This window comes from Tursiops truncatus, chromosome 10 (assembly GCF_011762595.2).
Source record: "Tursiops truncatus isolate mTurTru1 chromosome 10, mTurTru1.mat.Y, whole genome shotgun sequence".
NCBI lineage: Eukaryota > Metazoa > Chordata > Mammalia > Artiodactyla > Delphinidae > Tursiops > Tursiops truncatus.
The window spans coordinates 66,280,283-66,297,956 of NC_047043.1; the positions used below are offsets into that span (position 1 = coordinate 66,280,283).

Genomic DNA, 17,674 nt, shown 5'->3' on the forward strand with positions numbered 1-17,674 from the left:
TAGGGAAGGGGTAAGAGTAGGGGGAGGAGCTGGGCGGTTCCCAAGCTCTCGCTTTCCCGCACCGCACCCCCGGCTGCCGCGCCCCCTGGGGCGCAAATCTACCTCCCCCTCTCCTCCGTAATCGGCTCAGCCTGGTCCCACTGACCTCCACCTCCCCCTACAGCTGAGTCTCTTGGCACCTGGGTGTGTGGGGGCGGGGAGGGGAATCCAATCTCCCTTCCCCTCCATCTGGCCCGGTGGACAAAGGGCAGGGGGACCATCTGGTCCCGCCAGGGTGGGGGAGGGGCCTGCAGTGGCGGTCCCAAGGGGCGGGGGAGGGGCGGCGCTCTGGAGACAGCGAGAGCCTGCGGGGTCTAATTGCATCACTTTATTTCACAGACCTCCAATCTCTGTCTCCCCACCCCCCAAAACTCAGAGCAGGAAACTAGCTTGGCTGAGAAGACCCAGGCCTAATAACCTGGGGAGCTGTGGAGCACCCAGAAGAAAGTGGAAAAGCTGGGAGATCTGAGGGTCGAAGTGATGGCCCTTCCCTTTTGTGGGCATTTCTGATCTGGGGGCCAGCTGCAACCTGTGGGTGAGTGAAGTTCAAAGCTGGCCACACCCTAAGCTTGGTAGAGGGTCTCCTGCAAGGGCTGGCCTCATGGTGTCCCCACCTTCCCAGCCATGGGGTGCTGAATGGTTGGGGAGGGCAGCATGTGCCTGTGCAAGTGCTTGTGTGGGGACAGAGTATGTGTGTGTGTGCCTGTGCATGCAATGCAAAGCTGCTGTGAGAGTGTGCGTATCAGCCCAGAGTTGCATGTACCTGTGTGGTTGCCCCCAAGTGAAGGATCATATTTGGGAACATAGATGACTGTAATGTGTATGCATGCATGTGGGCATGTATGTATTTGTGGCCTAAGAGGTGAAGGTAGGGGGTGTTTGTGCCCAGCAGGGCAGCCAAAGGAGGAGCTGGGAGGTGGGGCGAGGCTGGGCAGAGCAGAGGAAGGAATGCAAGCCGAGCAGGAAAGCCTATAGGAGAAGCTCATCTAATGGATTACCCTCCACCGGATTATGTCCCTTGATTCCTGAATTTTTTCCTCTTGATTTCACCTCTTCAGTCTGTCACTGCAAGAGAAAGAAGAGGAAAAGACAGACCCTAAAAGAACTCAGATAGAAAGACACACGTGTTGGATGTGCAGGATGAGCAGGAGCCCACGAAGGGAAGGAGAGAGAATGAGTGAGAGAGAGCCCAAGGCAGGCAAGTGGCCCACCCCCATCAGCAGGGCTGCGCCTCATGCTAGCTCCTGCAGGAAATCCAGCAGCCCTGTATGCCACTCCTCGGGTTTGTCAAGGTAACAGGGGTGCCCCGCCCCCTCCATGACTAACACCCGGTGGTTGGGCAGCTGCTTCAGGTGCTCAAAGCTGGTCTGACCCATGGGGTCCTGGTCTCCATACGCGATAAGAACCGAGGTCTAGAGAAAGCAAAGGGAGGCAGAGTCAACAGGGACCTGCCCCACCAGCCCCAGCCTCCTAGAGATCAATTCCAGCCCTCCCCATCACTTTGGTCTCTCCCTGGGGTCACTGCAAATGACAGAGAGAGACAAGTTGGCCCAGTGCAGGGATGGTTTGGAGAGGTATGAATTTGTGTATGCCCCAGCACACAGTTTAGCACAGGGCTTGCCACAGTAATCTTCTGCCTAGTACACCAAAAGGGCGGAGTTTGGTGGTTCAACTCCTCCCGGAAGCTACCCCTTTGGTTACCCAGTACCCAGGGATGGACTGTTCCTTGCTCCTGGCAGGGACATCTCAACCTCCCACATAGGGGTACCTTCACTCTGGCATAGTCGGCAGCATTGATTTTGTCAGTGCAGATGGGGGCCACTGGCACATAGCCCCGGATCTGGGAGCCTGGGGCCACGAGGAAGGGCAGGGAGTACATGCCACTCAACGATGGGCTGATCACGACTGGGGGGCCCATATCCAAGGCATCCACCACAGTTGCCAGAAAGCTGCTGGGGACCAGCTCCCCAACAGGGGCAGGGGCTGTTGCTTCCTTGGATCGCCCCAGACCTGCAGGGATTCAGGTGCGTGAGAGACAAAGGTGGTGAGTAGGAAAACGGGAGAGAGGGTCCCTTCCTCCAGGAAGCCCTCCTAGGTCAACCGCTGTGCCAGGTCCCTGCAACAGGCAGTGTTGCATGCTGTAGTTACTCCTACAGCAACCTAGGTCTGTCATATCTGTAGCAAGCATAAGGCATTTCCTTCCATGTTTGTGCCCATCTCCCCCAGTACAGCGTCCTCAAAGAATCAGGCTCTGAAGCCCAGCTTGGCCAGATCCAAGTCCCAATTGTCCACTATAGATTATGTAAGCTTGGGAAAGTCCCTCAGCCCTCACTCTACTGTTCAGTTTCCCCATCTGTTAAAAGGAGGTAGCAAAAGTGTTTGCCATTTGAGATTGTTGTGAATATTGAGTTAACTGCTTCAAGGCACCTGTCCCAGGGCTGGCAGGGTAGATGCCTCCAGGACAGTGGATGAGAGACTGGCTCTGCACACATCCCTCCCCTCCAATTAGTCAATCCCTACCTTCTGCAGAAGGATTAGTTCAAGGCCTTGGCCTTGAAGCTCAGCCCAATCCACTGTCAGAACCAATCCTGTCCCAGCCTGGAGGCCCGCCCTTGGGCACTGAAACCATACCAGCCATGGCCAGTGAGGGGAGCAGGTTGGCCATGCTGCCACCTTCACACTTGGCACCATGGGCTGGGGCCCGCCAGTTGAGGCTATGACTGGCAGTCTTGTGCTGCTCCTCCCTCCCTCAGGACCTAAATTAGGGCTTTGTATGTGGGATCATGACTGGGGGCTTAGCCACCCCCAAAGGTGCCAGGGGACTCAGTGTCACTCCTCAGGGCTTCTAACAGAGCCTGTGGTTTCGGCTCTTTCAAAATATTTTACTTCCAATCGACTGAGCACCGATTATTATGTGTTAGGTACTGGCCACATACTCACATGGATAATCTCATTCCATTCTCATTAGAGCCAAACCCCAGAATGAGTGTGGTTATCTCCCATTACAGATGAGGAAACAGAAGCAGAGACATTGCCCCGGGCAACACAGTTAGAAGCAGCTGGGCAGTGTCCAGACGACACCCAGATGGACTAGAGAAGCTCAAAGGCCCTTGTAGTGTGCACTGCGCCCTGTCTAGCTCAGGAGTCAGCCTGGCTAGGTCCTCCCAGTCCCCCAGCCCCCAGCCCTGGGTCCCCAGTGAGGCTCCCACAACCCCTGTCCAGAAGCCTTCCCTGGAGTTACCTGGCAGGTCAATGGCCACAGCCCAGTAGCCAGCCTGGGCCAGCCTGTGCAGCGTGCCCAGGTTCTGCCAGGTCTCGGAGGAGAAGCGTATGCCATGCAACAGCAGCACGGAGAAGCGGGTGGCCTGCCCACTGGCCGGGTGAGCCTCTCGGAAAAAGAGTCTCTGGCCCTGCACCTGGATGGTGCCCTCGTGCTGCTCCACGTCCGCCATACCTCCTGCTGTGCTGGTGAAGCACCTGTGGTTCAAGGCCAGGCTGATGAGAAGCCACAGAACACCTTGCCCAGGTGGAGCAGGGAGGCTGCCACAGACAGGGCAGGGGTCCCTCCTGGAGCATCAAGGAGGCTCCCAAAACTCTAGGAACATGCTTTGGGGGTGAGGAAGACATAGGTGTTATTTCTGCATCTGCCACTACCTAATTGCCTTGGTTTCCTCATCTGAAATATGGGACATTAAAGCCTATCTCAAGAATTTATGAGTTAAAAAAAAAAAGAATTGATAATTGATGGTGCCTGCCTTTGGAAAGAACTTAATACATGGGTCTCCCATTACAATTATTGTTCCCATTGTTATTATCCTTTTCTACGAATGGGGATAATACAAAATAGTACTAGCTCCTAGGTGGTTGATAGGATTCAATGAGGCCAGGCATGTAAAACACTCGCCAGTGCCTAGCACATAGTAAGCATAGTAAATGGATCAACAGCAACCAACAGTAAGTAGCTGACTATTTTGCTTTTCAACATTTTCCTGTTCCAGGCACTGTTATAGGTCGTAGGTTGGCATCGCAGGCCGAAGAGGATAGGGGTTAGAGTAAAAAAATCTGTTTTCCGGAGCCGGAAACCGGAGCGCTGAGCAGGGAAAGGCTTTGAAGTTCCGGCCGGCGAGGGAAGCGAGGTGCTCAGCGCGCTGCTCGCTGGGGCCCAACGCACTGACGCCGCGGCCAGGGGCGCGGTCACCGGCGCCGCCACCGCTCGCTGTGTCCCCTCCGAGGACCTCGGTTGTGGATCGCAGGGTGTGGTAGGGTGCATGCAGAGGGGGTGGGGGCAGACCCGAGGAAGGGGGCCTGGGGAACCGAGATGGGCAGAGGAGAAACTTGGGGTAGGTGGGAGTGGGTTGTAATTGGAGAGAGGAAGAGAGGGTTGGGGGGCGCAGGGCAGGTACCTGGGGAGCTGCGTGGGCTCTCGCAAATAGGAGGCAGGCGAGTGCAGGCGGCGACTGGGGCCCGGGGCGGGGAAGCAGGGATGTGGCCCGCCGGAGGGCGTGGGCCGGGCCGTGCTCCGGGGCGCCCGCTTGTGGCCGCAAGCCGTCCCAGGGCCGACGGGTGCTGCTAGACCCAGCCTTCTCACAGCTGTCTCAGTTTCCCCACGCCCCTCGGCCCCACGTGCCCCAAGCACCGGACAGGGTCCGGCCCCGAGACCCTCAGCGAGCTGCTCCACATGCATATGGTGTGGCTTGAGAAGGAGGGTTCCTTTGGGGTCTCATCCTTCCTGTTCCCTCCCCCTTCCTCCCCACCCCCTCATCCCCAGCCTGGGCTGCCCAAACCCAGAGTCGTCTGGCTGGCATGTGGCTGAGGCCCGACAGGTTTGAATGCGAAGCTCTGCCAATGCCCAGCCTTGATCGTTTTCCCAACGCCTCCGAGCCTATTTCCTTGCCTGTAGAATGGCTGTGATGTTGCCTACCTCACAGAGTGCTAATAAGGAGTGAATGCTGGGTGTTCCGTGCAGCCTCCCTTTTCCAGGTCTGCCCACACAGGCCAGGGACAGATCAGATGTTGGTCGCATGTCACCAACCAGGATAGGTGACATATAGAGACATAGGAGCCTAGAGGCCACCCCGGGCCCTGACCGAGTGCTCGAGCGCCTGTGTATTTGCAGGGGTCAGGGAAGTGGATGGCCGGAGACCTGGGGCTGCTGCATAACAATACTAATATCTGGCAGTTACACAGCGAGGCTTCCGCGCCAGACACTGTTCTAAGGCTTGACCTATCCCTCAGTCCTTAAGACAGGCCTCTGTGGTGGTGACAACCCTATGTGGTCCTTAAGACAACCCTTATCCTTAACCCTGCTGTACAGACCGGAGACTGAGCAAGGGTGGAGACGTGCTGGTGGGAAGAAGTCGACTGTCCCTCCCCCGGCTTTCAGGCCAAAAACAATCCGGAAAATCGGAACGGGGGGACGGGGGCGCCAAGCCTCTGTGCTTTGGGGTGCCGCCCCCAGGGCCCCTTCCAGCTCGGCTACTAGGCGTGGACCCGAGACCGCGGACTGCGCAGGCGCGCGGAGGCTCGCAGCCGCCCGCAGAGAGGCGGAGGCTGAGGTAGCGCCAACGTCTAGGGGCTGTTTGGCGCTGGTTGCACCTGAGCGGAGCCCGCCCCACGGTGGCAGACCCGGTCATCCCTGTCAGCCCGGTGAGTGTCCCCGGGGAGCGAGGCCAGCAGGGTGCCGGGGGCGGGCCATCCTTGGCCCGCCCCTTGCCCCCGGAGCCCTGGGACAGAGTCCTGCTGGGAGGGGCCCGCGCTGGGGCAGCGAGTATGTTTGTGTTCGTGTGTCAAGTGTGCGCGCCCGCGCGTTTGTCAGCGTGTGTTCTTGGGGCTCTGGGTGTACGTGTATGTGTGTGTGGTGTATCGGTGTTTCTGTGTGCCTGTGTTGGGGGGGTTATGTCAGCCTGTCTGCCCGCTTGTGTCTGTATGTCTACTGTGTGAATTTCTGTGTGCGTGTGATTTTAAGGGTGTATATCTACCTGTGTGTCTGTGTGTGTATTTCTGAGGGTCTGTGTTTGGGTGTCCGTCTTTCTACCTGTGCCTGTGTATTTCTTGTGTGCGTGTGTAGTTCTGGGGTTGTGTGTATGACTGGGTGCTTGAAATATGAGGGTCTGCATATGTTTTTTTTTTTTTTTTTGCGGTACGCGGGCCTCTCACTGTTGTGGCCTCTCCCATTGTGGAGCAATGGCTCCGGACGCGCAGGCTCAGCGGCCATGGCTCACGGGCGCAGCCGCTCCGCGGCATGTGGGATCTTCCCGGACCGGGGCACGAACCCGTATCCCCTGCATCGGCAGGCGGACTCTCAACCACTGCGCCACCAGGGAAACCCTGCATATGGTTTTGAAAGCGTGTGTGTGTCTACCTGTCCCTCTGCCTTCCTGATAGCTGAATGTGTGCGTGACTTTGAGGGTGTTTCAAGGTATCGATTGTGCAGAGGCCCGTGCGTGTGCAAGGAGGCAGCCTGTACGTGCAGGGAATAACTTGTACAAAGGAAAAGCATTTGGGGACAAGAGTTTGTGTGCACGTCTGTACACCTGTGTGTCATTGTCGACGCGTATGCCAAGGACCTAACGCGGGTACAGCGCCTCCCTCCCCTCCCCCCATATCTGTAGCGTACTGTTGTCTAGTGCTCCAGCTGCCTGGGTTGCCATAGCAACGGCTGAAGTCCCGTCCCTCCCTACCGGGAGAGGTGCCCCAGGGCACCAGGCCCACCAGAGGACAGGTTCAGCGCGGATGCTCTGCCTGGTGGGAACCTAGGCTGCCGCGCGATGGAGGCTTGCGTCCGAGGCTGGTCGTGGTCAGAAAGAAGAGAGGAGCGTGCTTTTCCTCCACTCATCATCTGGTCCTCCCTCAGCCCCAGAGGGGCTGCCACTGCCCAGTCACCACCTGACCCTTGAGCCTGGGGGTGGGGGCTTGGGAAACAAGCCTTCTCGTTCAGGGAGGGGTGGGGGGTGGGGGGATCCAAGGTGATTCCCCAGCCCTGAACTCCAGCCAGCGCCCAGATGACACTCAATAAAGACCTGTTTACTGGAATCTGGGAACAAGGCAGGCCTGCTCACCCTAGACCCAAGAAATGATAAGACAGCCCCTGGTCAGGTCCACTGTATTACCGAAATCTCACAGGAGTCTTGGGAGGCCAGCTGCCAGGTTATCCTCCCCATTTTACTGACAAGGCACACAGCCAGGAATTGGTAGAGCAGAGTCTCAAAGGCAGGGCTAACTGCTCTGTCTGGGTCCTGGATACTGAGGTCTGTTTTCTGGGCTGGCAAAGAACTCAGACTAGAGGAGTCCATGAAGCAGGTCATTTGGCGTGAAGCTGGGGGGTGGGAGGCATTTGTCTCTCCAGCCTCCACGGCTCCCTTTCCACTTCTAGATGTGCCATGCTTCTCCCTAGCCGCATACCCCCTCATGCCTAGGCATTTCCTCCGTCAAGGATATTCTCCATGAGCTCTCTTCCCACTTAATATCAGCTGGGGTAGAGCATTAAATATTCCCATCAGTGGTAAAACACATTCTGATTTTAGCATTATTATATGCAGTGTGATAAAAAGAACCATTTCAAAACATGCCCTCAGTGGGACATCGCTTTACTCTTTGATGTCTTTCACCTTTGATGACTCTCAGCACTCTGTCCACGAGCTCATCCGTCACCTCACAGCCTTGGTTTCCTCCTTGGCAAACTGAGTGTGGCCTGGTGGTTAGGAGCCCAGCCCTGGGCTCAAGTCCCAGTTCCCCTGCTTGCTACTCTGCACTTTGGGTAAGAGAATTTACCTCTCTGAGCTTCAGTTTCCTCATCTATAAGAGACCTATAATACCTGCTCCCTAGTGTTTTTGTGTGGGTTCATGAGTCGTTACATGTGAAGGGCCAAGCACAGGGCCTGGCTATCATAAGCACTTGATGAATGGAAGTGGTTTTAGCTGGCACAAGGATGATGGTGGCCACTGATGCCAGGAGGACATCTCAGATGCTCCTCACGCTTTAGGGTATCTGAGCCCTTGCCCTGGCATGTGGAGTAGTTGGGTGTGAACCCTCAGATCCTTGCCTGGAGCAGAGGAAAGGGCAAGGGCTGAGCTTTTCCTCTGCTGGGCGCTCCTGGGTGGGATTTGAGAATGGGGTCCAGGGGACCTTGCAGGGGCTCAGCCCTACCCTCTTCTCCCTCTCCTCTCCTCCTCCAGACTGTGGTACAGAACTCCATGACCCGGTCCCAGGTCGCCCTGCTGGGCCTGGGCCTGCTGTTCATGCTGCTACTGTATGTGGGGCTGCCAGGACCCCCTGAGCAGACCTCCTGGCTCTGGGGAGACCCCAATGTCACAATCCTGGCTGGTCTCACCCCTGGCAGCTCCCCCATTTTTTATCGCGAGGTGCTCCCACTTCACCGGGCCCGCAGGTGGGTGCTGACCCCAGGGTGTAGTGGAAGCACTAGGCCCGCGGGGAGTCCCTGTGTGGGTCCCCCAGCTCAGCTCAAAGTGCTCAGGGCCTGGGAAGGCAGTGGGAGAAGCCTGGGAAGAAAGAACCCCCAGAACACACACTCCCCTGTGTGCCCACAGGGTGGATGTGGTGCTGCTCCATGGAAAGGCCTTTAACTCCCGGACATGGGAGCAGCTGGGCACACTGCAGCTGCTGGCACAGAGGGGCTACCGGGCCGTGGCCCTTGACCTCCCAGGTGAGAGCCCCCACCCCTGGGTCTAAGGAGGTAACGTGCAGCAGGGACATGGGGACAGCATGCCAGAGGGGAGAACTGGAGGGTTAGGAAAGCCCTAAGTTGTGGCTGGGGAGCATCTGGACCCCAGTGTCTGAACAAGCAGGGGCAAGTCACAACACAAAGTGTCAACACGAAAAGCTCTGTGTTTTTAATTTTCTACCTTGAAAACTACAGTGTGGATTGTTGCATGTCACAGAGCAGTTAGCAACGTGACCTGCCTCACAAGCGATTGCATGGGGAGATCTCACTCTCCTTTTTATGACAAACTAGGTAGCTTTTTGTTTTTTCAGCTATACAAATGATTTTTGCTATTATTCTTGTCATTAAAAAATCAACCAAGAGTGATGCCCTCAGAGACCCATGCCATGTTTCTCTCCCTCTCACTTCTCTAAGCAGTTTGAGGGTGCCAGGCCCTCTTTGGGCATTTCCATGCCTAGAGATACAGGGTTGTTTGGTGGGGGCTGTAAACATGACTGGTGTCCTGCCAGCTTAGTGAATCTATCTGCAGCCTAGTTTTCTTCTCCTCTACCATGTCTCATGGGTCATGCCAGGCACTGTGACCCTCCCTCTCCGTCGTGTGTGCCATCAGAGGGATGAACAGGTTTTATCTGGCCACTCCTCGACTGGTGGCTGTACATGTAGCCTGCTTTAGAGTTTTCAGTGTCAGTTGAAATGCTCAAGTAAGGAAGCTGAAGCATCTTTGGACGTGCTTCTTTGAGCATGTGGGCAATCATTTCTGTAGGGTAGCCATCAAGGCCAGTTGATGGGTCGAAGGACACACACTTGAAGTTTTTTGACAAATATTATCTTACCCTCCAAAAATGCTGTGTGGATTTACCCTCCAGTCATGTACAAAAGTGTCCACATCTTCCTTAACACTGTGTATTATCAGTCTTTTTAGTTTTGCCAACATGATGAATGAAAGATGGTTTTCTAGCAGCCCTATCACAGTACAAAAATAACGTCTAGGAAGTTTGGGGTAGCAGATGCTATATGCCACTGCCCCCCATCTCTTTCCCTCACTCTGGTGGGCAGGAAGTCCTGACCTCCTTCCCAGCCTCCCTCAGCTGGTGCCTTCTGCTGTTCCCAGGTTTTGGGAACTCGGCACCTTCGAAGGAGGCAAGCACAGAGGCAGGGCGGGCACAGCTGTTGGAGCGAGTGCTGCAGGACCTAGAGGTGCAGAATGTCGTGCTGGTGAGCCCTTCACTGAGTGGCTGCTATGCCCTGCCCTTCCTGATGCAAGGCCACCACCAGCTGCATGGATTCGTGCCCATTGCACCTGCGTCCACCCAGAACTACACCCAAGAACAGTTCCAGGCCGTGAAGGTACTGGGAGGAGGGTCTCCAAAAGTCCTGGCTTCCTGTCCCTGGCTCGAGTCATAGGGGGAAAGGCCTCAGGTCTTACTTGGAGGACACATGGCCCCATCCTTGATCTGGATGGGAGAGATGGGGTGTATAGGGAAGATTTGCTAAGGAGGTGGCTTGAGGGCCAGTCCCCATCAGGCCCCAGGATCACAGCCCCTTGCCTTGCCCTGCAGACCCCGACTCTCATCCTGTATGGGGAGCTGGACCGCGTCCTGGCTTGGGAGTCACTGCGGCAGCTCCGCCACCTGCCTAACCACTCTGTGGTGAAGCTGCGCGATGCAGGCCATGCCTGCTACCTCCACAAACCACAAGACTTCCACCTCGTCCTTCTTGCCTTCCTTGACCATCTGCCTTGAGCTCACCCACTGTCCAGGCCCCAGGCCTGGCCTGAGCTTGGAGGATCTGGACCAGTCTCCACCAGGGAGGCAGCCCCTGGGGTTGGAGGGTAGAGGCCAGAGGGCCAGGCCCAGTCAGGACCTCTCATTTCATCTCAGAGGCACAATAAAAGAAAGCATTTTTGTTATGCCTAGGGAGTGACAGGTTCTGTTTCCTGGCGTTGCTGCAGGTGGGGTTGGAGTTGGAGGCAAGTCTGGGACTGCTTTGGGACTGAGAGCTGGAGGGATTGCTCCAGCAGCCTGGGAAGGCTAAGGACATGCGCTACTTACTAGATGGCTGCTGAGTGGCTACTCTGACTCAGTTTCCTCATCTGTAAAATGGGCATGATGGTAACACCTAGCTCAGAAAGTGGTTTTAGGATTGAGTCTGGTTAAGCAGAGCACTTGGCCATACTGGGCTGGCGACGTGGGAGTGTCATGGAGAGGGGATGTTACTACTGCTGAATGACCACTGGGATTGGTGGGAAATCCAGGGTCTAGTGGCTGAGTTGAGTGAGTCAGGAATAGAGGACCTATGGCCGAAGGGAGTAAGATTTGTAAAGGTGGTGTGGAGAATGTGATTTAATAAGTAACACAGTATTGGGAAGAGGGAAATTTCCCCCTCTACCCCTCTTGAGTTCTTGGCTGGACTAACAATAAAATTGACACAAAACAGATTAATAGGAGAAAAAGAAATTTTAATCATGTGCAAGGAGGTCTCGTAGAAATGGGACCTAAGAAGTGGCCAGAGCAGGCAGCTTTTATACTTTTTAGACAAAGAATAAATTTGTGAGGACTTGACAGGACAAAGAAGCATATTTTGGCTGCTGAATTAGTAAAGAATCTAAACAGAGTGGGCTTGAGGGTAGTAAATTAAAGAATTAACAAGGTTTGTTTATACAGGCTTCTCAGCCTGAATTCCCTATCTCCGGAAACCAGAGTGTCCTACCTCCAGATGCAGGGAGTGTACCTTTTGTATAGAGATTTATTGTTTTCAGGGAGACAGAAAGGAGGGTCGAATGTCTCTCTTGCATTGGACATTTCTCAAGTGACTTTAATTCAAAATAACCAACATGCCACTGAGGCACATTTTGGGATGGCCTGCCCTGGGCCCCAACAATAGCATTGTTGGTGAACCACCAAGCCTGCTTGCCCCTGGGAATCTGTGGGTCAGCAGTCTGACTTAAACCTCACGAGGGTTGGATGGACCCTACCCTACCCTGCCAGCCTGCCTCCTCTGTGCCCAGAGGTTGAAGTCTTCAACCCCACCCCTCCCCAAGCTGATTCAGCCCCTGGAACTGAGGGCAGAACTGGCTGAGAGTACAAAGGACAGCCGGACGCACAAATGGGCAGCTACAACTGTGTGCAGCCTGTGGGTGGCCAGTGGGACACCTGTGCCTCTTTATCTTCCTTCTCCAGTGGCTGCAGAAGAGCCAGGGAGCCTGGCACAGGGTCAGCCAAGAAGGTGCCACACGTATGCTTTTGTGCAGTTTCCCACCTCTCATTCTGTCATACAGCGTCACGATTACATCCTCTCATCGTGCCATCCTCTGTCACACCCAACCACCATCTCACATTGTCATACACACAGTCACCCACTGATACACAGATTTGCCTACACAGTGGTGCGATCACACATGCGCCCATCCGTTCGTTTATCCTTTATTCCTGGCACGCTGTCCGTCTGTTCTGTCCCCTGCCAGGGACAGAATCCTACGGGTACATGGACCAGCATCTTGGAGCTCACAGATATTAACCAGTAACCTCTCCACACAGGGAGCATTGAGGCAGTCAGGGAGGCCGCCCCTGAGGAGCTGAGGCTTGAGGAGGGGAGAAGTCCAAGACTCGCGGGAGGGGGTGGTGGAGCAGGCCGGGGCCAGACCCAGCAGGACTTTTCAAAGCTGTACTCTGAGAGCGAGGGGGCGCTCAAAGGTGCAGCTGCGAAGTTTCCGGTCAGTGCCCGCCTTCCTCCCTTCTGGCCCAATCGGGAGGTTGCGGGAGGTGGGGCCCTCTGCCCAGGGCCAAGGGCGGGGCCTGCGGGGGCGGGGCCAGCCTGTAGCTCGCTGTCGGCTGCAGGGCGGGGCCGGCGGCGGAGGCAGCTGCCCCGGGGTGGGCCCCTGAATCCCAGGCTCATGTAAGTGGCGGAGGCTGGAGCCACTGGCTGGCGGAGACGCCCACGCTCACTGGGCCTTAGAGATTGGGACGGCCCTGATTCGCAGTCTTCGGTCCCGCCCTGCGAGGTCCGGCCACGTGGTGGGCGGACCGCGGCAGTTCTGATCCGGAGACCTCGCAGGACCTGGAGTCCCGCCCACAGTCCAGGGCGGACGCCGAGAGGGGAGCGCGGGCCCAAGACCAGCAGAGAGTGAGGTGGGGGGCTGTGGAGAGGGGTAGAGGGATCTGGGGCTCCCTGACATGAAATCCGGGCAACTGGGAGAATTTTTTTGAGGAGGGCGGGGGGGAGTCAATGTCTGGTTTCAAACGTGGCTCAGCTACTTTCTAGGTGTCTCTGAATCTGTCTTAGTTTTTTCCTCTGTAATGTGGGCTTTCAGAGGCACGAACTTCATGGGGTTCCTTGGGGGATTAAATAAGGAAATGTGTTGAAAGTGGCCAGCACAGCGCCTGAAACAGAATGGGGCCTTTGTAACTGGGGGCTCCGAAACAAGGTATTCTCTCCCTGCGGGGCGGCCGGGGAACCGCCCTGGGGAGGGACTGCGTGTAAATGGAGCCCACCAGCCCCAGCGGCGGGGAGGGGTAGGTAGCCACTCGCTTTGCCCCTAGCTCACCACGGCAGGGCAGCGCCATGGCCAGCAAGCGTCGTGAAGGCGAGCACCCATCCGTGACGCTCTTCCGTCAGTACCTGCGCATCCGCACCGTCCAACCCGAGCCCGACTACGGTGAGAACGCGGAGGTTCCAGGAGGACCTGTGGTGGGGCATCAGGGGCGGGGACTGTGCTCTAAACCAGGCGCCAACCCGTCACCCAGCTGAGCCTAATCTGCCTCAAATGGCGCCTCCATTCCTCTAAGCCGTTCCCTAGGTCAGCAGACAGCTCAGCATCCCCTCCAGGCTGTGCTGCTCCAAAAGTTACAACTGGTAGTTAAATAGGGAACAACTTCACCTTATTCTCCAGCACTTGGGGTTGGGGAAGGGAAGAAGAGGCCCCCGGAAGCCTACTGGGGCTGAACAAAGGCCACAGACCTTCGGGGAATCAGGCTTGGTGGCTGGGAACTGTGTACTGGGGTCCAATCCAAATCCCTGCTCTGTGATTTACCAGCTGGGAAACAGTGGGTGAGCCTTATGTCTCCGCGCCAGTTTCCCTATCATTAAGGAAGGTAACAATGACACCTGCTTCTCACTCTGGACTTCCCACCTGGCCTTCTACAAAGGGTCACTGGCCAAAAATGTCTTCTTTCTTGGGGACAGCGATGCAGATGTCTCTGACGGATGTGGAATTGTGTTGAGGCAGGGGTCTGCTCCCTTCTCTGGATGTACCCCCATCTCTGCCTGGGTCCGTGGGAGGTGTGGGGAGGCAGAAGCAGCAGCAAGGCTGTCTGTGTTCCCAGGGGCTGCCGTGGCCTTCCTTGAGGAGAGAGCCTGCCAACTGGGCCTGGGCTGTCAGAAAGTGGAGGTGAGCCTGTGGCCCAGCATGGGTAGGGGAGGTGGGCCTGGGGCAGCTCCTCACCGTGCACTGACGACCCCTCCTCCTGGCCCTCTCCAGGTGGCACCTGGCCGTGTGGTGACTGTGCTGACCTGGCCAGGCACCAACCCCAGACTCTCTTCCCTCTTGCTCAATTCCCACACCGATGTGGTGCCTGTCTTCAAGGTGCGGGGGGTGTAGGGAGTGGAACACCCTTGGGGACAAAGATGGTACGGATCCCCCATTCGACTGCAGGGATCCCACGATGCTGGTCCTGGCACTGATTCGACCTCATAGAGCATTACTCCACTCAATCAAGCAACCTCTGCCCAGTAGCCATTCCATGCCAGGGGTGGGGTATGCCAGAGGCAGGGTTGGTGGTGGGAGGCAGAGATGAGGGATGGCTGTCAGCTGCCCTCTTCAGACCTACGTGGGCTCCTAGGGCACCTGCTCCCTGGGCAGGGCCACAGTTGAGCAGAGTGGATTAACGACTACATTTGGTGCTTGGGTCCCTCTTCCTGCCCCTGCCCCCAGGAACATTGGAGTCATGACCCCTTTGAAGCCTTCAAGGATGCTGACGGCTACATCTATGGCAGGGGCGCCCAGGACATGAAGTGTGTCAGCATCCAGTGAGTGTCCTTCATTCCCAGTTTCCCCACTGGCCCGTTGGATTGACCCAGGACCCAGGTGTGATTGGAGAACATCAAGGCCAAGGAACATCTTGACCCCTTACCTTGGGCGGGAATTCCCGCTATGACCATTGCATGGATGGGGAGACAGGGACAGAGACTTTCTGGAGTCACCTGCTAGGCCGTGGCAGAGCACGGCCCAAGGCTGCAGCCTGCCTGCTCTGATGGCTCCCCCCCAGCACCTGGCTTACACCCTCTTACTGCCCCTCAGGTACCTGGAGGCTGTGAGGAGGCTGAAGGTTGAGGGCCACCATTTCCCCAGAACCATCCACATGACCTTTGTGCCAGGTAGGAGTGACTCGAGGAGGGGCACCTTCAGGGGTGGGGAGAGTGTTGGGGTACCCCCTATCTCACATTCCTGCTTCTTTTACAGATGAGGAGATTGGGGGTCACCAAGGCATGGAGCTGTTTGTGAAGCGGCCCGAGTTCCAGGCCCTGAGGGCTGGCTTCGCCCTGGATGAGGGTGAGCAGGGTGGCAGGACACTGACTGGCCAGCAGGGGATAGGGAGGCTGCTAGTGGGGGCTGGGCTGCTCCACCCTCTCAGGCCTGGCCAACCTTTTCCTCCTCAGGCCTGGCCAACCCCACTGACGCCTTCACTGTGTTTTACAGTGAGCGGAGCCCCTGGTGTGAGTATGCACTTGGACGTTGGGGGTCACTGTGCAGATGGGAGACTGGGCCAGAAGGGGCAGGGGCCCGCCAAGGGTTCCACAGCAAGTTGGGGCCTGAGTAGGCCTTGAACCCAGGGCCTTTGCCTCCCAGCCCCTTCCTACCTGGGCATCTCTTTCCTGAGCTTCTGAAAGGAGGCCCTAACCATGGGCAGAAACCAGCTCTACACTGTGCATTCTGAGGCGGGCAGAGACCTGGCAGAGGAGCCTGGAATGAGGGGAAGACCCCGGGCCCATCCCAGGGCTGGTTGCTTTTCCAGCCTCTCCCATACTGAAGACACCCCCTTCCCCCTGCGTCTCTCAGGGGTGCAGGTCACAAGCACTGGGAAGCCAGGCCACGGCTCACGATTCATTGAGGACACGGCAGCAGAGAAGCTGGTGTGTGGCATATGGGGAGGGAGTTTGGGAGTTCCCGAGGCTGTCCTGGGGCCACTCTCACATCTAACCTCACTCTCCTAGCACAAGGTTGTGAGCTCTATCCTGGCTTTTCGGGAGAAGGAGAGGCAGAGGTGAGGCAGCCTGGGAAAGGGCACGGGGCTCTGGGAGGCTACGCAGGAGAGGAGGGGGGCTGAGCCCCCTTTTTATCTGTTCTTCCCCCTTGCTGCTGCTGCCCCTGCCCCCGCCCACAGGCTGCAGTCAGACCCTCAGCTGAAGCAGGGGGCCGTAACCTCCGTGAACCTGACTAAGCTAGAGGGTGGTGTAGCCTATAATGTGGTACCTGCCACTATGAGCGCCAGCTTTGACTTCCGCGTGGCACCAGATGTGGACCTGAAGGTGCCATCTCCACCTGGGTTTGGAGGAGGGAGCCTGGGTCCTCAGCCCTGTCCTAGAGGCTCAGGGAGAGCCTGAGGGGTCAGCTCATCTCCCTTCTCACAGGCTTTCGAGGAGCAGCTGCAGGGCTGGTGCCAGGCAGCTGGCGAAGGGGTCACCTTCGAGTTTGCTCAGGTGTGGACTGGGGAACCTACAACAGGGGAGTTGTGGGAGCTGGGGAGGCTGGGCTTGCTGCATGTATCACTGCAGGAGTGTACGTTTGGTGTGCCTGCATACATCCTGGCTTTAGCTGTGAGAGACATGTTTTGTTCACCAACAAGTGTTAGTTGTGTAGGCCACTGTTGGGTGCTGGGGAATACTAGGGAGTGAAATTAGACAAGTTTTTGCCCTCATAGTCTTTACACAATGAAGGGAGAAATAGACATGAATCAAAAAATTATGTATTACTTTTATGTAAGTGTGAACACATGTGGTCCAGGAAAGGGTGGGACCTCATAACTGTGAATCTGTAACTGGAGTATTTGACCAGTCTGAGGGGTCTGGGAGTGCCATCTTGAGGAAGGGGCACTTAGGAATGATCTGAGGATGGACAGGAAGTGGAGGGCACAGAAGGTCCCAGACCTGTGACCTTTGAGAGACTGAAAGAGGGCCTGTTGCTGGACTGGCCAGCTGGATGTCTGGGTAGGTGGGTGTGTGCCCCGTGCCAGGCACAGCCTACCCTATGAAGAATAGGGCAAGATGCCAGGCCTTGTCCTGATCCTGCCATCCTTCTCCCCACAGAAATGGACAGAGCCCCGAGTGACATCTACTGATGATTCAGACCCCTGGTGGGCAGCTTTTAGTGGGGTCTGCAAGGACATGTGAGCACACCGGCCAGCCCCCCTCTCCCCTTCCCTCCCTCCCACCTTCCTTTGCTCCTTCAACCCTTCCCTTGCCCTCTCCCCTCTCTGCTTCCACATTCATTCACCAGGTTCTTCCCTCTACAGGAACCTCACCCTGGAGCCGGAGATCTTCCCCGCTGCCACAGACAGCCGCTATCTTCGCGCGGTGAGCTGCTTGCAGTAGGGTGGGCAGTGGAATGGTCCTGGGTGCTGGCCTTCCCCCTAACGGCTCCTGTTGCCCCCTGCAGGTGGGGGTCCCAGCTCTGGGCTTCTCACCCATGAACCACACACCCGTGCTGCTCCACGACCACGATGAACGGCTGCACGAGGCCATGTTCCTCCGCGGGATCGACATATACACTCGGCTGCTGCCTGCCCTGGCCAGCGTGCCCGCCCTGCCCAGCGAAAGCTGAGCCCCGCGCTCTCCAACCTCCACCCCGATCAGTGCCAAGGACCTTTCTTCCCCCCTGCCCAACAATAAAGTCTGTGTGGACAGGGGCCACTTCTGAAGTACTAACAGCAAGGATGTTCACGGAGCAGGCTTTCAAAGAT

At 56.8% G+C, this 17,674-nt stretch overlaps 3 protein-coding genes across 11 annotated transcripts; 2 read left to right on the forward strand and 1 right to left on the reverse strand.

Annotated features, from left to right (window-relative positions):
- Positions 1-352: 352 nt before the first annotated feature.
- Positions 353-5,360, reverse strand: ABHD14B (abhydrolase domain containing 14B). Of its 2 annotated transcripts, XM_004315857.4 has the most exons (4): positions 4,443-5,360; positions 3,281-3,516; positions 1,808-2,049; positions 353-1,451 (listed from the first exon to the last, which is right to left on the reverse strand). In XM_004315857.4, exons 1-4 carry the CDS (start codon positions 4,721-4,723, stop codon positions 1,272-1,274), a joined length of 939 nt encoding a protein of 312 aa, XP_004315905.2. In that variant the 5' UTR covers positions 4,724-5,360; the 3' UTR covers positions 353-1,271. The 2 variants fall into 2 exon arrangements, with proteins under 2 accessions (XP_004315905.2, XP_019803240.1); XM_019947681.3 differs by having other exon boundaries at positions 1,309-2,049.
- Positions 4,166-10,631, forward strand: ABHD14A (abhydrolase domain containing 14A). 3 transcript variants are annotated; one of them, XM_033865078.2, is made up of 5 exons: positions 4,166-4,293; positions 8,215-8,426; positions 8,587-8,702; positions 9,832-10,067; positions 10,280-10,631. In XM_033865078.2, exons 2-5 carry the CDS (start codon positions 8,233-8,235, stop codon positions 10,460-10,462), a joined length of 729 nt encoding a protein of 242 aa, XP_033720969.1. In that variant the 5' UTR covers positions 4,166-4,293; positions 8,215-8,232; the 3' UTR covers positions 10,463-10,631. The 3 variants fall into 3 exon arrangements, with proteins under 3 accessions (XP_033720969.1, XP_073667283.1, XP_033720968.1); XM_073811182.1 differs by lacking the exon at positions 4,166-4,293 and adding an exon at positions 5,546-5,685; XM_033865077.2 differs by lacking the exon at positions 4,166-4,293 and having other exon boundaries at positions 6,996-8,426.
- ACY1 (aminoacylase 1) lies at positions 9,927-17,620 on the forward strand. Of its 6 annotated transcripts, none has more exons than XM_033865071.2 (15): positions 9,927-10,067; positions 13,259-13,374; positions 14,042-14,106; positions 14,197-14,301; positions 14,650-14,744; positions 15,016-15,092; positions 15,178-15,267; positions 15,375-15,431; positions 15,775-15,848; positions 15,930-15,979; positions 16,100-16,244; positions 16,347-16,415; positions 17,022-17,101; positions 17,228-17,288; positions 17,371-17,620. In XM_033865071.2, the coding sequence occupies exons 2-15, from the start codon at positions 13,281-13,283 to the stop codon at positions 17,533-17,535; spliced, it is 1,227 nt and encodes a 408-aa protein (XP_033720962.1). In that variant the 5' UTR covers positions 9,927-10,067; positions 13,259-13,280; the 3' UTR covers positions 17,536-17,620. The 6 variants fall into 6 exon arrangements, with proteins under 6 accessions (XP_033720962.1, XP_073667278.1, XP_033720964.1 ...); XM_033865073.2 differs by lacking the exon at positions 9,927-10,067 and adding an exon at positions 12,535-12,842; XM_033865074.2 differs by lacking the exon at positions 9,927-10,067 and adding an exon at positions 12,538-12,847.
- The last annotated feature ends 54 nt before the right edge of the window (positions 17,621-17,674 follow it).

What these genes read in the sequence shown, in the direction of transcription:
- ABHD14A (XM_033865077.2), top strand. Translation starts at nt 8,149, where the DNA reads ATGGGGTCCAGGGGACCTTGCAGGGGCTCAGCCCTACCCTCTTCTCCC. An exon ending in CCACTTCACCGGGCCCGCAG is followed by an intron (nt 8,427 to 8,586) that starts GTGGGTGCTGAC and finishes GTGTGCCCACAG; the next exon opens with GGTGGATGTGGTGCTGCTCC. An exon ending in CGTGGCCCTTGACCTCCCAG is followed by an intron (nt 8,703 to 9,831) that starts GTGAGAGCCCCC and finishes TGCTGTTCCCAG; the next exon opens with GTTTTGGGAACTCGGCACCT.
- ACY1 (XM_033865071.2), top strand. Translation starts at nt 13,281, where the DNA reads ATGGCCAGCAAGCGTCGTGAAGGCGAGCACCCATCCGTGACGCTCTTC. An exon ending in ACACGGCAGCAGAGAAGCTG is followed by an intron (nt 15,849 to 15,929) that starts GTGTGTGGCATA and finishes TCACTCTCCTAG; the next exon opens with CACAAGGTTGTGAGCTCTAT. An exon ending in CGGGAGAAGGAGAGGCAGAG is followed by an intron (nt 15,980 to 16,099) that starts GTGAGGCAGCCT and finishes CCCCGCCCACAG; the next exon opens with GCTGCAGTCAGACCCTCAGC.
- ABHD14B (XM_019947681.3), bottom strand. Translation starts at nt 4,723, where the DNA reads ATGCATGTGGAGCAGCTCGCTGAGGGTCTCGGGGCCGGACCCTGTCCG. An exon ending in GAGCCCACGCAGCTCCCCAG is followed by an intron (nt 3,517 to 4,442) that starts GTACCTGCCCTG and finishes CTTGAACCACAG; the next exon opens with GTGCTTCACCAGCACAGCAG. An exon ending in TGTGGCCATTGACCTGCCAG is followed by an intron (nt 2,050 to 3,280) that starts GTAACTCCAGGG and finishes GAATCCCTGCAG; the next exon opens with GTCTGGGGCGATCCAAGGAA.